Consider the following 14,777-nt stretch of genomic DNA (forward strand, 5'->3'; position numbering starts at 1 on the left):
GACGGCAATAATTCAATTCTTTTTTCCATAAACTACAGTAGGGAATTTTCAACAAAAGTCATAATACATACATATTTTAACAATAGCAACATACATATTTTAACTGTCTATATTAATTTTCCTTCAACATAATCCTCATATTATATATTAAGAACAAATATAAATATTTAATTCTACTACTACTGGTAAACTATAGTAAAAACATTTTTAAAAGAAGTATCTATATATGGTTCTTGGAAACTTAGCAATGATAGTAATTATCATATATATGGCAGAAAACAGAACAACCTTGAAAATAAAAACATCAACAGCTGCTTTAACCCCTTTGCGGCGACTGTCACGTCTACGTGCCAGCAACGAACACCTCACTTCCCGGCCGACACGCAGGCGTGCCAGAGCATTTTCCCGTTCAGCCCCGACTGTCACGTATTTGTGCCATTGTCCTGGAACGTTTTAAAAACTATAATTTCTTCCACAAGATGGCACTGTATGTCCATATGGTTTCAGATACATGTACATTAGACCTTCTACTCGTTATGAGAGAAGCATGACTCACATACACATGTTTTTGATTATATAAACAAAAGGAGAAATAAATCTTTCCGAATGGTGTGCTCTATGACGTCTCTTTAAATTCGCATGTGGTAGATGTTTATTGTAAGTAGAGAAGTTTTATTTTTGCTAAAGCGTTGGGTATTTCGGTTTGCAGTTCAGTATTTAGAAAATAATTAGATCTTGTTAGACTTGAATTCTTTCTGTTTTTACCATTGCAATGTCGAAGCGTCAAAAATGTTTAACAGAGCATAAAATAGCAGAAATGATGCAAAATATTTCAGATATTGATTCTGAAACAGATTCTGATAGTAGTAATAGTCATACTATGTAACGTAGTATCACTATCACATTTTCCAAAACTTTGTTCAGAAGAGACTGATAAGAAAATGAGACGACGATGCTTCATTTGTTCACATTCCTGGAAAAATCCTCCAAAATGGCGAATGAGTTATTACGAGTGCAAGGAATGTAACGTAGGACTGTGTGTAGATCCCAGTTTTCAAATTTTTCATACGAAAAGAGTAATATATTTAGTTTTCAGATTTATAATGTTAAAAGTCATAAAATGGTGAGTAATGAAAATAAAATGTGTAAAATATGCATTTAAACAAGAAATAAGGTAATTAAAGTACATATATAAAAATATCTATAAAGTATAAGTCGTTTAAATACTCTATAGAGCATTATTAAACAATGCGTTGATACTTCGGAAATTTCATGGATTTAGGCTTAATAGCAAAAATGCCCCCGGCCCTGGACAGACACTCGCGTAAGACACTGCCGGCCTACGTGATAAGCGCGCGTTTGCGTTAACCGGCGCGAAGGGGTTAATTGCCAGTGTTCATATTTTCAAACCTGTTGTAGGTTTACATTCAAAGACTGAATTTTTTTAGTGTTATTTAGATTTCTAGCTGATCACAGTACTCATTAAATATTTAATATCACTAATCAACTTCTATTATCAGAACACAAGCAACATCATGATCATAATCAATACATAAGCTATGATATATGAAGCTTCATGCAAAAAGAATTCAATGAAATTTCTAGTTTCATTGTAGATTAAAAACACCTTTCATAATAACTTTTCTATGATAATTTAAATAAGGTAAAAGGAGTAAGTAATCCACGTATATAAAATTTATCAGTAAAACTTCAGGGAATGAAGTTTTAAACTTAATAAAGATAAAATATTTCATATTATCGATACATACTTCTTGTTCCAATCTGAGCTGTACTATACAAAAAAATCCAAAAATGGAAATTACATGCTCATTATACACCGACTACCAATAAGTATTTGGACACCTATGCAAATGACGATATCTGCGGTCCTAAGGTACGTCACGGACTCCGCCAGTATATATTGTGTAGGAAACAGCATCGGCTTAAGTCGCATGCAAGATGCCTCGCAGTTCGGAGCTCTCTGATTTCGAGAAATGTATAATTATCGGGTATCACAAATGTGGCCGATCCTTAAGGGACATATCTAGAGATCTGAAGCACCCAAAATCGACAGTGGCCTATGTGATTAAGAAGTGGAAGGTGAGCGGTGATTGTCGGAATGTGCCCCGAGTCGGCAGACCAACAAAACTGGGAGATGGAGACCGACGAGTGCTGTCCAGAGAAATTCGGAAGAACCGCACCCAACCGATGGCCCTCATTCGCGAGGAGTTTCAACAGGCATCCGGGAGTATTGTTTCAATGAATACCATCCGTAAGAAAGCACATCTGCTTGGTTTTCATGGTCGTGCTGCTGCCCATAAGCCTTTAATCACAAAGTCCAACCGCGCTGCTCGGTTAATGTGGTGCAAAGCACATCGAAATTGGACCATAGATCAGTGAAAACAGGTTCTTTGGAGTGACGAATCAAGGTTCACCCTTTACCGTTCGGATGGCAGGGTCTGGGTCTGGCATCTACCTAGAGAACGTCTCCTGCCAGAATGCATTGTGCCAACAGTCAAGTTCGGCGGAGGTGGAATTATGGTCTGGGGGTGTTTCTCCTCGTATGGGCTGGGACCCTTGGTCCCCATTCATGGTAAGCTCAACTCCGATGCCTACTGCACTATTTTGGATGACAATGTGCTTCCTACATTGTGACAGTTTTACGGGTTGGACCCCTGTTACTTTCAGGACGACAATGCCAGTTGTCATGTTTCGACGTTAACCAAGGCTTGGTATGGTGCCAATGGAGTTCATCGAATGGACTGCCTATCGAGAACCTCTGGGACGAGTTGCATCGCCGAATTCAGGGGTGCATTACCCGTGCAAAATCGCTGAAGGAACTTCTATGTCTTCCCCAAGCTGAGTGGAAGAAAATACCACTAGCTGTCATACAAAGACTTGTGGAAAGTATGCCCCGGAGGGTCCACGCTGTAATTACCTCTAGTGGAGGCTCTACCAACTATTGATTTTGAATAAAGTTAGTTTTTCTTTTCTATCAGAGGTGTCGAAATACTTATTGGTAGTCAGTATATATTGCCCAATTAGGTAAAAGCAAAAAACGAAAGTATCTTTTTAAAAGAATTAAGTGAACATTGATAAATCTAAATACTTGCACCAAAGTTAAAGTTAGAACAGGGGGGGAGGACTCATTTTGAAAAAAAAAATGAAAATAGTATATATTGTTAAGGAGGAATGGAACAACTCTGCTTTACAACATTCATTTATTTATACCACATGTGATATTCTTATGAATTCATATCCCTAAAAATGTACTTATTTTCCAAATGGCTGCAAGACAACTTTGCAGCTTAAGATCCTGTTAAAATTACTCTTATATGTTTTATCAGTTCTTAAATATAGGTTGAAACATTCCTACGGACTGGGCCAAGCTCAAATCTCCGGTGTGTAACAAAGCTGGTGATTGTAATATCTTTGCAGCAAGGGAATAAGCATAAAGCAAAAAATGCTATCAGGAGATTCGGTCATAGCCAGGATAAAGGTGAGAAAAGTACCACCAAATTTGCTACAAAACGTACCATACTATCAGAAAAGAAGTTATGATTTACTATCAGATAAGTTATGGTTTGGAACATATAAAGAAATATCAAAATAATTTTGTTACACGCTATCCAGCTGGAAATATATTTTGAGGATAAATTAACATTCACTTACTTACTCTTATAAATGATAAGGTTTCACAGTCCTGCTTTCTAACATTAAAAAACCTTTATTGGAATTAACGTGTTTTAAGTTCCTACATTTGCTGAAAATGAGTTGCACACACTAAACATGCCAAAAAGCAACATAATGCTGATATTAGTAATTCTATACTATCTCCCTTTAATTAAAACTATACCTTTACTGTTTTTACTTTGCCATAGCAAGCTTTCCTAAGGCCACTAACTCAGTGTGGACCCCAACATAATTCTCTTAGTTTGCTACAGAAGACCTAATTACATAAAAGCACTTTGGAAATTAATGACAGACTCAACAAGCATTTGCATCGAAAATAAAATACACTGTACAAGTCTTTTGCAGTTTTTTCCCTTTAGTATGTGAATAAAATTAGTCATTTGACAAGAACACACAGTTCCAAGAATTTTTTTCTTGTTATACCCATACTTAAATTGTACCAGAACTGTACAGTTTTTTCACTAAAGGCTTTTTATGTAAAAGTTATAGACATTTGCTAGACCAATAAATCGGCACATTAGTCTGTCTCATTCTTTGTCAAGATAGAAACAAAAACATATACGGTAAGATACGACATCTCTTTTTTGAGCTGTTCAATTTTTATGCTAAAACAATAAAACAAAATGTTGAATAGCAAAAATAAATAAATAAATAAAAAAAATAAAACAGATAAAAAAATTGGGACTTTTCCTGTCAGGGCAGGGAGCAGGATTTAAGACAAACCACTTTCACTAATTTGAATACAACTGACATCGATATATATAGAAAAATAAGTTTTAAAATATTTAGTTTTATTCTATTGATTTTGAGGTACACAATGTAAAAACTAGTATAAAAAGTTATTCCTTGCTAAAATTTTAAGGTGTGTGTGTGTATTCAGTTATGGCAAAATCTGCCTAAGGGGAGGGATGCCTTCGTGGAGGACTTTCAAAGGGAAACTGGCTCGTATACACGTTACACATGGGGAAAACCACGAAAACACCCATGCACCCAGCCCGTTCGCGGGATTCGAACCTCGGACCGAAATACCAGTGTTCAGCAACTTTACCGCTCGGCCGCTGGTGGGCACGCTAAAATTTTAAGAAATACAGTTTCTCTAATAATGAAACATGAAGAAAATAACGAATGAACATGATAAAGTTGCTGATTTGAAATTTAAAATAAAATTTAAATTAATAGTGCGATTTCTTAGCAAGTGTTTGTAAGTGACATACAGCTATATCAGTTAGCAGAAAAATCACTTTTAAAGCAGAGTTAAAGAAATCGTCATTTGGCAAACCTCAAACATGGAAACGTATTCTGGGAGTATAAAATCCCTGATTTACCACTGCTGGCTATTTGAAGAGCTACACCCCATTGATGCCAATACTTAGCTGCAGTAGGTTGACAACAGTGTTTCTTCTCTTGTAAGACAGCAGTATGTGAAATCATAACTAGTAACGAACCTGCATTTTCTGTAAATAAATTTATGTTTTTGTTACTCTTATGAAGTTTTTTTGGGGGGAGGGGGGAGAGGCTCATAGTATGACTCAGTTCAGTCTGTTTTAAGGAAAGTAAATGATCGTACTGTTTCCATGACAATTATCACATGACTGTTCTGCTTGAGGCATGATTGTTTTAAGGTGGTCTACTACAGCAGCATTACAATACTAAAAATTTGTTTACACGCAGAATCGCTAATTAAGAAACTATGTTGCGTGAAATTTGGCAGAAATATAAAGCAATAGGTCAATTTTGGAATCAAAATGTTAGAATCAGGTTTGGAATGAAATTTACTTAAATATTATATTTTAAAAAAATTAGTTTGAAATACGTAATTTTAATGTGTAGTTTGGAAAGCCATCAATAGATGGCGCTACGAGTTAAAATTTAGCATTGTAATCTTATTTCTGCAAAAATTCACGAAGTAATTGATTTTGATATCAGTTATAAATCATATTTTTTTCTAAATAATATTTAGAAGCATTTCATATATTCCTTTATACACAGTTTTCACTAAACAGTGTCAGCTGTCAGCGGAATGACGTTTACGGCAACCCTATTGCATTGCTATTCCGCACTCGGTTTGTTTACATTTATTTGTACTGTGGTCAGTTAGCAAAAATATGCGAAAATATCAAGGACGACCGAAAAAACATCCTGGTGTTAATAAGAGATCCAGAATTCAGCGAAAGCGTCAAGCTCAAGAAAAAAATATGAAATTAAATTCCCGAGATGTGGAAGATTCCGAACAAGCGGATGTTTTCGAAAGGTGAGAAATATTTTATTCTTTATATCGACTACCTCGTATTTATGATTTCGTAGTAAGTTAATTCCGAAGTAAAATATGCGTATTTTTTTTTTATTGAAGGTCAGAAATTATTGATACAACTGCATCTGTGTCAAAGAAGAATCATTGCCCGGATGATTTTTTTTTTACAAAGTAAGGTTTTTTTTTTTTTTTGTATGTGTATGTTTGTGTGTGTGTATGAGGGGATGCTAATAATTGTTCAATTCTGTTATAACAATTTATTCCTCCATTCACACTAAATTGTTGGGAAATATTGAAAGGGTAAATTCCAATTCACAAGGAATTGCTGAAATAATTGAATCTTTTCAAAAGTATGAGCATGTTCTTGCGATCTAAATTGAATTCACCATCATTACATTCTATTATTGGAAATTTTATAGTCATATGTTTGCTACGAAATGCTTTGTCAGTTACCTATGGTATATTTTTACAGGTGTATGCACATTTCATTCATGTGCTCGCTGTTCAACTTGCTTTTTTTTATTATGTCATTTACTTGGATGTTAAAACTTTCTTTTAGCGTTGGAACATTTTATAATCATTTAGTAAAATTTATATATAAATATATATTATTGCTTGTTTATTTATGGTTCTGTGTATTTGTCATGTATGCATGTTGTGAAGTGTAGTTTTTGAAAAATATGTCACAAATGGTAAATTCCACCAAAAGCTGAATTGAATTGATATTGGGATGCAGGTAATTAGAAAATATCTGCCATGTATTTTGAGCGTAAACCATACTAGTGCCAAGAATGGGACCAATACGCTCAGGCTTGCTTAGCCTTTTTGCCATTGTCCAAATTGAATTATCTCTAGTAGAAAAGGAGTGAATGCTTTCTCTATAAAGCAATAAAATATCTGTCTGATAAAAAATCTACCAATAAGAAACTTTTCATATGTTATGTGACAGACTTTCTGCAAACAGAAGTCCTTAGCTCTGTTCTTGTACATGTTTTTTAACTGTGGTTCAGATGTGTACTTCTCAAAGGAATTCTTCTCATAGGAAGATTGTCTGAACATTTAAAAACTATATTCTGCTTTTAGGGGCCTAATATTCTAGGCCCCTAAAATTAATATTGAAATTTCTAAAATGTTGAAAAATATGTCATCTGGATTCCGTGCAAAAAATATAATCCCTTTTTCATTTCTGCATTTGCAATTCCTGCATTTTCTTTATTCCTACATTTTTTAATTGGAAGGAATTTCATTCGCAGAACCCTCTAATTTATTCTTACAAATCATGTAGTAATGTACCATTTTAGATAGATATAAATAACACATTTTGTAATTTTTCTAAACTGCGGTTATACAGCATGATATAATAGCTACACAAGGTATGGCAAAACAGTATACAGCAATATCTGTCGCACTGTCTGAGATGGGTGGTAGTCATACATAGCTTAATGCTTAAATTTGTTATGTGTTATTCATTTATTCATGTTTTTTTTTTAATTATGTTATAGCAGTTTATTTCTTTCATTCTTAGGTCTGGAAGTGAAAAATTTGACTTTTCTACGCCAGAAGTTACAGCTAATGTTCCTAAGACAAACCAGGCTTTCTTGAGGTAAGTTGGTTTATTTCAAAAATAGATATTAGCTGTGCATGATATTGAAACTCTTACAGTTACTTAATTATGGTTAACTAATTATGTATTAATTTAGAAGTCAAGCAACCAAAATCAGCGTTATATTTTCAAATAGTGAGTATTTCGAAATATGATGCTGATTTTGGTTGCTTGACTTCTAAATTAATACTTGGTCAGCGTGTTATTGTATCTTAATTAAATTAATTATGGTTCTTTTCTTCTCAGTTCTGATCTGGACATTTCAGTTATTGACTCTGACGTAGAAGGTAGAAATACAAGCTCTCTTTTGGGGTAAATATGTATTTCTCTATGCCAAAATTAAAATGTCATCATTTATGTTTTTCTTTTATGGTGTTACATTATGTTGTTTACATACTGATAGCTATTAAAACTGTTAAATATAATATTGTAGCTATCAAAAAGAGGGGGATGAATTTGATTTGTACCAAATTTGGACGTTTTGCATGAAAGAACTTGAAAATAAAAGATTTTTTTAAAAATATATTCATTGAAATCAGTGAAATTTTCAGACGGGACACTGAAGCAAATGAAAATATTTTGGGGTTCGATTCTTTTGATGGGAGCCTCATCAATAAGCCTACTATCTTTTTTAAATATTGCTTCTTTTTCATTGTTTTCATGATGTTTTATGTTCCCTTCATGAAAGAGATTTTTAATAATTTAAATTTTGTTAATAAAATATAACAAAATGAAATCTGTGATTATGTGGCTATTATTTTTTCCATATATATTTATTTGAGGAAAGCCAAAAATTTTATTATTTTACAGAATTTTTAAGAAAAATATAAGGATAAAATTTTTTAAATAATTCTGATTACTACCTTTGCTTTCCTCTCGTAATGTGCCTCAAGTTAGAGCAATTAGACAACAAATTTAAGTCATGTGATCTTTTTTCCCCCAAGTTTTTTTTTAGGCTTAGGAGTATAAATTGCTTATCCCCACAAGACATTGCATCTTCTTAGTATGCCATCCTAAGGCTCTGTTCAGATGATGGTATAAATGTCATAGACGCATAATCATAAGGCATAAAATGTGGGAGTTCCATTCACACCTGCGAGAGAGGGTCTAAGCCATAGCCAATTAGAGAAGCTAAATTTGTGCATGCATGTATGTGTCTACAGCTTTCTCTCTCAATAAGTTTCATGTATATGCTCTGATTGGCCGACTCTTATATCAAGTCGGCACAAAGTTGAAAACTTCAAGCTTAATGCCCAAACTAGTTTTTGTGACATAGCAAGGTCTGACTACGAAGCGTTGTTAGTTGGGAATTATGACATTTATACAACGGCACAGATGCATATGCGCAGTCGTAAAGGTCTTGAGCGCACGCGTGAACACCTATGCGCATGCATCAACGCGGCGCATGTGCAGAAAGATTTTAGCTTTGAGGTCTGGATTATAGATTATGGGTGTCCGAATTAACGACTTTTGACTGTATTTATCTTTTATAAGTCTCTTGTTTATTTTTTTGTTTACTGCATTTCTTCTGAATAACAATTGTATATTTGAGTTTTCTGGGTGTGAATAAGTATTTTTTAGCTTTATTGTATCAGTACAAATATTGTATTTTGAAATCTCTGTATTTGAATTTGAAGAATTTTTGTTATAAACTACATATATTTTGTAAATATTGTTTAATAATAAAGAGTTTGGTGAGGTGAATAAACATATGAAGGCAGAATTATTCCAAATTAATCTGGCCAACATTAATTATTGAAAATTTTAACTTGAATTTGCCGTTTAGCCATTTGGCTTCTCAGTGACATCTCTGAAGACCTTTCTTTCCATTTATTGCTGTAAACTGCGCTTGCAGTGAAGTATTGTGGTTTTACTCCTATGTAACATGAATGCCAGCCATTTCTGTGAGGAAGATCTCAAAATCACTACTACTGTTGAAAGACTGGAGTATAAAGGGTCTAACTTATTCTTATGTTGTGGTACTATGGTATAAATCAAGCGTGATGTGTATATTAGTTTTCTCTTAGGATATCCTCTGTGAAGATACTGCTTCTGCAAAAAAGGTAATTCTACTAACCTTTTCAATTATCCATCTGCTGTTTCAGATTGAAACCAATTTCCTGCATCTGATTGATGATTTTTGATTTATTTCTCATGCAATTCTGATCTGACATCATCTTCTAAATATTAGTAGATATATATCTGCATTAGTGATAATCAGCTGTGAGCACATAGTGCACCATCTGCGACTCATTTGGGTATAAACTATGCTAGTGATTATAATGTGCCTTGCTTTTTCCCATATGCCATATGTTGCATGAAATTTTGTTATATGAATCTAGCTTCCCCTGAGGAATTTCTGTGATCTTTCTAGTATGTATGGTCAAGAATTAGGCTTGTGATATACTGTCATGATTTTGCCCACATGTTCCCTGAATATACTACCATTTCCTTAGGAAGACTTCCAAGAAGAATACTGTTGTGGGTTCTAAGCCTAACTATGGTTTGGAACTATGTTTATAATGAATTATTGGGATTCTGCACATGTAATGTAGATGCAATTCTATTTCCATTTAGAAGATTTTCTGCAAAGGCAATGCTTTAGCTGTGAGATAATTCTGTTTTGGAAATAAAACTGATATTTATTTAGATCTGTGGTATTTATAAGGCAGTTTATCAATAGCAGGTAGCATCTTGCCTCTTTGCTTTGATCAGGGCCTGTGCAACCAGTGGTAGTCAAAATATTTAGAATTTAGATAATAGTGCATAGCAAAATTTTATAATTTAGCAGAGGGCACTGAGCAGCAGAATTTAGAGGCAAAAAAAATGTTCAGAACTTACGAAGACATCAGCCAGCAGAATTTAGGATATGCAGAGATTACACTGAGTGGCAATAGTGCCATATGTTACATTTGCTATCTGCATTATTAATTTGTGAAACAATTTCAGCTGTTTGAAAATGCATTTTTCTGTTAGAAATTTGTATTTCTTGTAATTTCTCTTTTTTGGGGGGGGGTATGTGATGTACTCTGTTTTCGAGAATATGGTGTTAAAAATATTTTATCATATTTTTTTTTTTTTTTTTTTTTTTTTTTCAGGTGTAAATTTTGTGCATGATTTGGCTTTCATTGAGACGTCTCTGGGTAAGGAGTTACTAAGGAAGAGAAACTTACATGCAGGTTGAAGCATGCAGTGTCAAATGTATAAGGAATATAAAAGATGCTGTATATTAGTATAAGTTTGAATAACCATAATAAAAAAATTTCTTGAAAATTGTGTTTTTTCTGCGAGTTATCAAAATTGGAAATAATTAATTACAATATTTATGAAAATTTTCGAAAATAAAAATACAAGTAGTATTTAAAAAGTACTGCAAAACTCATTTTTAAGTAGAAAAATTATTCTCAGATGAAATCCTTTCGATTATGCAAAGGGACTATTTTGGTATTTGAAAGGTTCATTTGAACTCAACAACTGAAACTAACGTATCCCCAGTTCATTGATACCAACCATTTTGTTGGTATCAATGAACCCACTACTTTCTAAAAGCATTTCTGTCAATTACTAAGGGCTAATGAACAGGTGTTGAATTCTCAAAATGAATGTTGCCGAAACAGAAAAAAAGTTTACTTCAGAACATTTTGCAGTAGCTCAAACAAAGTCACGGAACTGATCTATACTGTAGTCAGGGAGAAATTATTCCCCTTCCTTTTCTTTCAAAAGCTGAGTTTCCACAACGCACAACGGGAGGCCGTTGCTAAAAGCTGTGGAACCAGTTTTATAGCTATTTTTAGCAACTTGTGAGCTGTTTTTCAGATAACACAGTAAATCTCGGGGAGGGGGGGGATTTGAAATCATGAACACTGCCGGTACGGCAGAATTTAGGTACAGCAAAATTGTAAAATTCAGCGAAGCATCAAGCAATAAAATTTTAGAATTTTGGGGGAAGGGCACTTGACAACAGAATTTATTGCATACAAAGTCAGCAAAATGCATAGCGCCGTACCTGATTCATGATACAGCAGTATTCGTTACCAATAGCAAACTTGTTTGAGGATAAGTTCGAAAAAATGTTTTCTAGTTGTTACCTAAAATCGGTAAACAATAATCTTTGAAAGATTATTCGATTATATCGCTACTAATACGGAAAAATTTGAATAGCAATCAGAAGCCGTATCTCTAGGGTCTTCACGTCACGATTTATTTTTATTTGTTCGAATATAATAGTTAGATCTCTCTTCCTAGTATGTATCTTCGTACGTATAAAGTATCAAAAATAATAAAAGTAATTAATAAATTTTCTCTAGTTGCCCTGAAAACTACATCTGAATATAAAGATAAGAAAGACATCAGTAAATTGCTGTTATTTGCTGATCATAATGGTAATCAACCGAACGTGATCCCATATACCGTCTTCAAAACTTTGATTTTTATCAAGCTTCATATCAATACTAGGTTTTTGTTAGTCACGTAACTAGGCATCTTAAATTTAAGATGACAGATGAAATAACACTAGTTCTGAATTAGCTCACTCAGGAAGTAAAATTTTCTCCTTCCCGTCAATATAGCGTATTTATAGCTCCCAATTATGGCGATCACTAACTATGGATTAGAAGCCTGTTGCACTCCATAAGTTTTTCTTTATTTGCTTTATGTGCATGCTTGCTTGGTTGAGGAAGAAATTAAAAAGCCCCCCCCTTTTTTTTTTTTTTACTTAGATTATTCGAATGTATACGCCAGACATTTATTTGTTGAGCTGTAATTATAATTTGGAACGTGGTGCTAGAGCCGAACCGAACGTCAGTTTGTTTAGAATTATAGAGTTTGATTACGCCAAAGCAGGTGAATTTGGAAAACACCAAAATCGGTCATGCATCCAACTCGTTCATCGAGGCTTGAACTCCGGATGAACTACCAGTGTTCGGCGGCTCGCTTGCTAGAATTTAGGGAGGAACTGATTGTTAGAATTGCGTTAGGCTCTTTGAATGTAGCAAAGCCACGAGGGTTACCTTCTTAAGATGGCAGGCTTTCGTGGAGGAATTTTCTGAAGGCTTAGATTAGGTTATTATGGCAAAGCACAGTAGGATGCCTTCATGTTGAACTTTCTTAGAGAAATTGGCTTCCCATACACGTTACACACGGAGAAAATTATGAAAACGTCTATGCAGCCGGCCCGTTAACCTTGATTCGAATCCAGGTCGGAACTACCGGTGTTCAGCGATTTAATTCCTCTACCGCGGGAGGGCCTAATTGTTGAAGGGAACTGGCTTGTATTCATGTTACACACGGTGAAAACAAACAATGCAACCAGCTGATTTGTCTGGCATCGAACACAAACCAGTTCGAACTTCCAGTATTCAGTAGTCTTAACCACTCGGCCACTGGTGGCGTGTGGTAGGAGCCACAGATAATGTAGTGAGTAGCAAAAATCCCTAATAGTGGCCCTGGTTACTAGTAGGATTGTAAGTATATTGGTAATCATGCAAGCTACAGCAAGGAAATTTCGGAGCTTAATTGCAAAGTCAAATGCGACACTCCGATAAACGTGGTATATGTAGAGATGGAAAAATTTATTATTTAAAATACTTGTATTTATTAGTAAACATTTTATAAAATTTATTCTTAATTTAGCATTTAAATTCTAAGAGAGTTATCTGAGTATTTTTTCTTCCTCTGGTAATCCAATAAAATTGAGTAAATTTATGTTCTGTAATATCTTTGCGTGTTATATGCATAGTTTTTTTTCGTTCAAAGTTAGACAAGTTTACACAAACAATACAGGTCGAAAAGGGAGCTGGTCTACGCCCGGTGAGCCTGTCGGCAGCGTCGCAAAGCGTAGTTTGACTAACGAAAAGATCATGCTTTGGATCTGGTGAGATTGCCGTGGTATTATCCATAAAAATGGTTGGTGTTGGTGTATTTAATTATGGCAAAGCACACTAGGGCTATCTGCCTAAGGGAAAGGATGCCTTCATGGAGGGCTTTCTAAGGGAAACTGGCTCGTATACACGTTACTCAAGGAGAAAACCACGAAAACTCCCATGCAGCCAGCCCGTTCGCGGAATTCGAACCTCGGACCGAACTACCAGTGTTCAGCGACTTTACCGCTCGGCCGCTGGTGGGCCCCATAAAAATGAATCTCTCCATTAGTCGCACTATGCATCACATAAACGTCAGCTGTGCGCCGCATGAGCTGACTCAAGCAGATAAGGTCAGACGTGTTCGAGCCTGTACTATTCTTCTCGAATATCAACGCAAAATTAAAGTTCTGGACCAGATAGTCACTTGTGTTGAAAAATAAATTTATTTTAACAACATAGGCCAAAAATTTAGTTGATCTGTGCCCGTGAGTCCGTTGGCAGCATCGTAAAGCGCAATTTGACTAACAAAAAGATCATTCTTTTGTATTTGGTGGGATTGCCGTGGTATTAATCACAAATAGTATATGGAAAAAGGTAAAACCCTTGACAGTAAAGGATACAACGAGATGCTAGTGCATGTTGACGCTGCTATCAAGGAAAAGAGTCGAATTGAGTTCCGGCGCAGAAAGGTAACGTTCCATCAAGATAATACCATACGTGTCTGCATTCACCGGCTGGCATCTGTACGGACTCGAAAGGGATCTTTCACCACACCCACCATATAACCCCGACATCGCACGTTCGGACTTCTACCTTTTTTTACACTTGCAGCTACATCTTGCTGGTCCTATCTTCACTTCTGCACAAGACATCGAAATGAGGTTGACCTGTGTTTGGACTCGGGCCACCAAGTTTCCGGGCCGAAGGTTTTGAAAAACTACCAAAACATTGGCAGAAAAGCATAGATTTTTGGTACTGATTACTACCCGCACTAAAGGTACTGACTGTTTTTTTTTTTTTTTTTCCCCTAACTTTATGAAGAACGTTCGTGTTTAAAATTTTCGTTACAACCATTAAATTCTGTAATTTATGAATTCCTTCCCACTTATGTATTTATCAGCTGTACTTTATGAACCTGATATTCCTACAATTATCAGCTGTACTTTATAAATCTGATATGTAGAAACGCAATTTGATTTTATGCATTTCAGTATCAAGTGAAATCTTTAAACTAATCGTTCATTATAACACTTTATAAGGTCAGACGTGTTCGAGCCTGTACTATTCTTCTCGAATATCAACGCAAAATTAAAGTTCTGGACCAGATAGTCACTTGTGTTGAAAAATAAATTTATTTTAACAACATAGG

General features: G+C 34.9%; 2 protein-coding genes across 2 annotated transcripts in view; one reads left to right on the forward strand and one right to left on the reverse strand.

Moving 5' to 3' along the window:
* Nucleotides 1–14,777, reverse strand: part of LOC118193108 (uncharacterized) — a 159,334-nt gene that overhangs the window by 130,891 nt on the left and 13,666 nt on the right. The gene's annotated exons all lie outside the window — the stretch shown is intronic.
* Nucleotides 5,703–10,814, forward strand: LOC146993238 (uncharacterized). The gene is made up of 5 exons (XM_085807446.1): nucleotides 5,703–5,944; nucleotides 6,044–6,115; nucleotides 7,470–7,547; nucleotides 7,794–7,859; nucleotides 10,646–10,814. The coding sequence occupies exons 1-5, from the start codon at nucleotides 5,799–5,801 to the stop codon at nucleotides 10,662–10,664; spliced, it is 381 nt and encodes a 126-aa protein (XP_085663572.1). The 5' UTR covers nucleotides 5,703–5,798; the 3' UTR covers nucleotides 10,665–10,814.

Source organism: Stegodyphus dumicola, chromosome X1 (genome assembly GCF_044657685.1).
Source record: "Stegodyphus dumicola isolate Sdum_Otavi_A_Nest chromosome X1, ASM4465768v1".
In the NCBI taxonomy this organism is placed as follows: domain Eukaryota; kingdom Metazoa; phylum Arthropoda; class Arachnida; order Araneae; family Eresidae; genus Stegodyphus; species Stegodyphus dumicola.

Bases quoted from the DNA above. Each gene is read 5' to 3' on its own strand.
- LOC146993238 (XM_085807446.1), top strand. From the start codon at position 5,799: ATGCGAAAATATCAAGGACGACCGAAAAAACATCCTGGTGTTAATAAG. The intron at 6,116-7,469 runs GTAAGGTTTTTT...TTTCATTCTTAG, and splicing joins GATGATTTTTTTTTTACAAA to GTCTGGAAGTGAAAAATTTG. The intron at 7,548-7,793 runs GTAAGTTGGTTT...TTTTCTTCTCAG, and splicing joins ACAAACCAGGCTTTCTTGAG to TTCTGATCTGGACATTTCAG.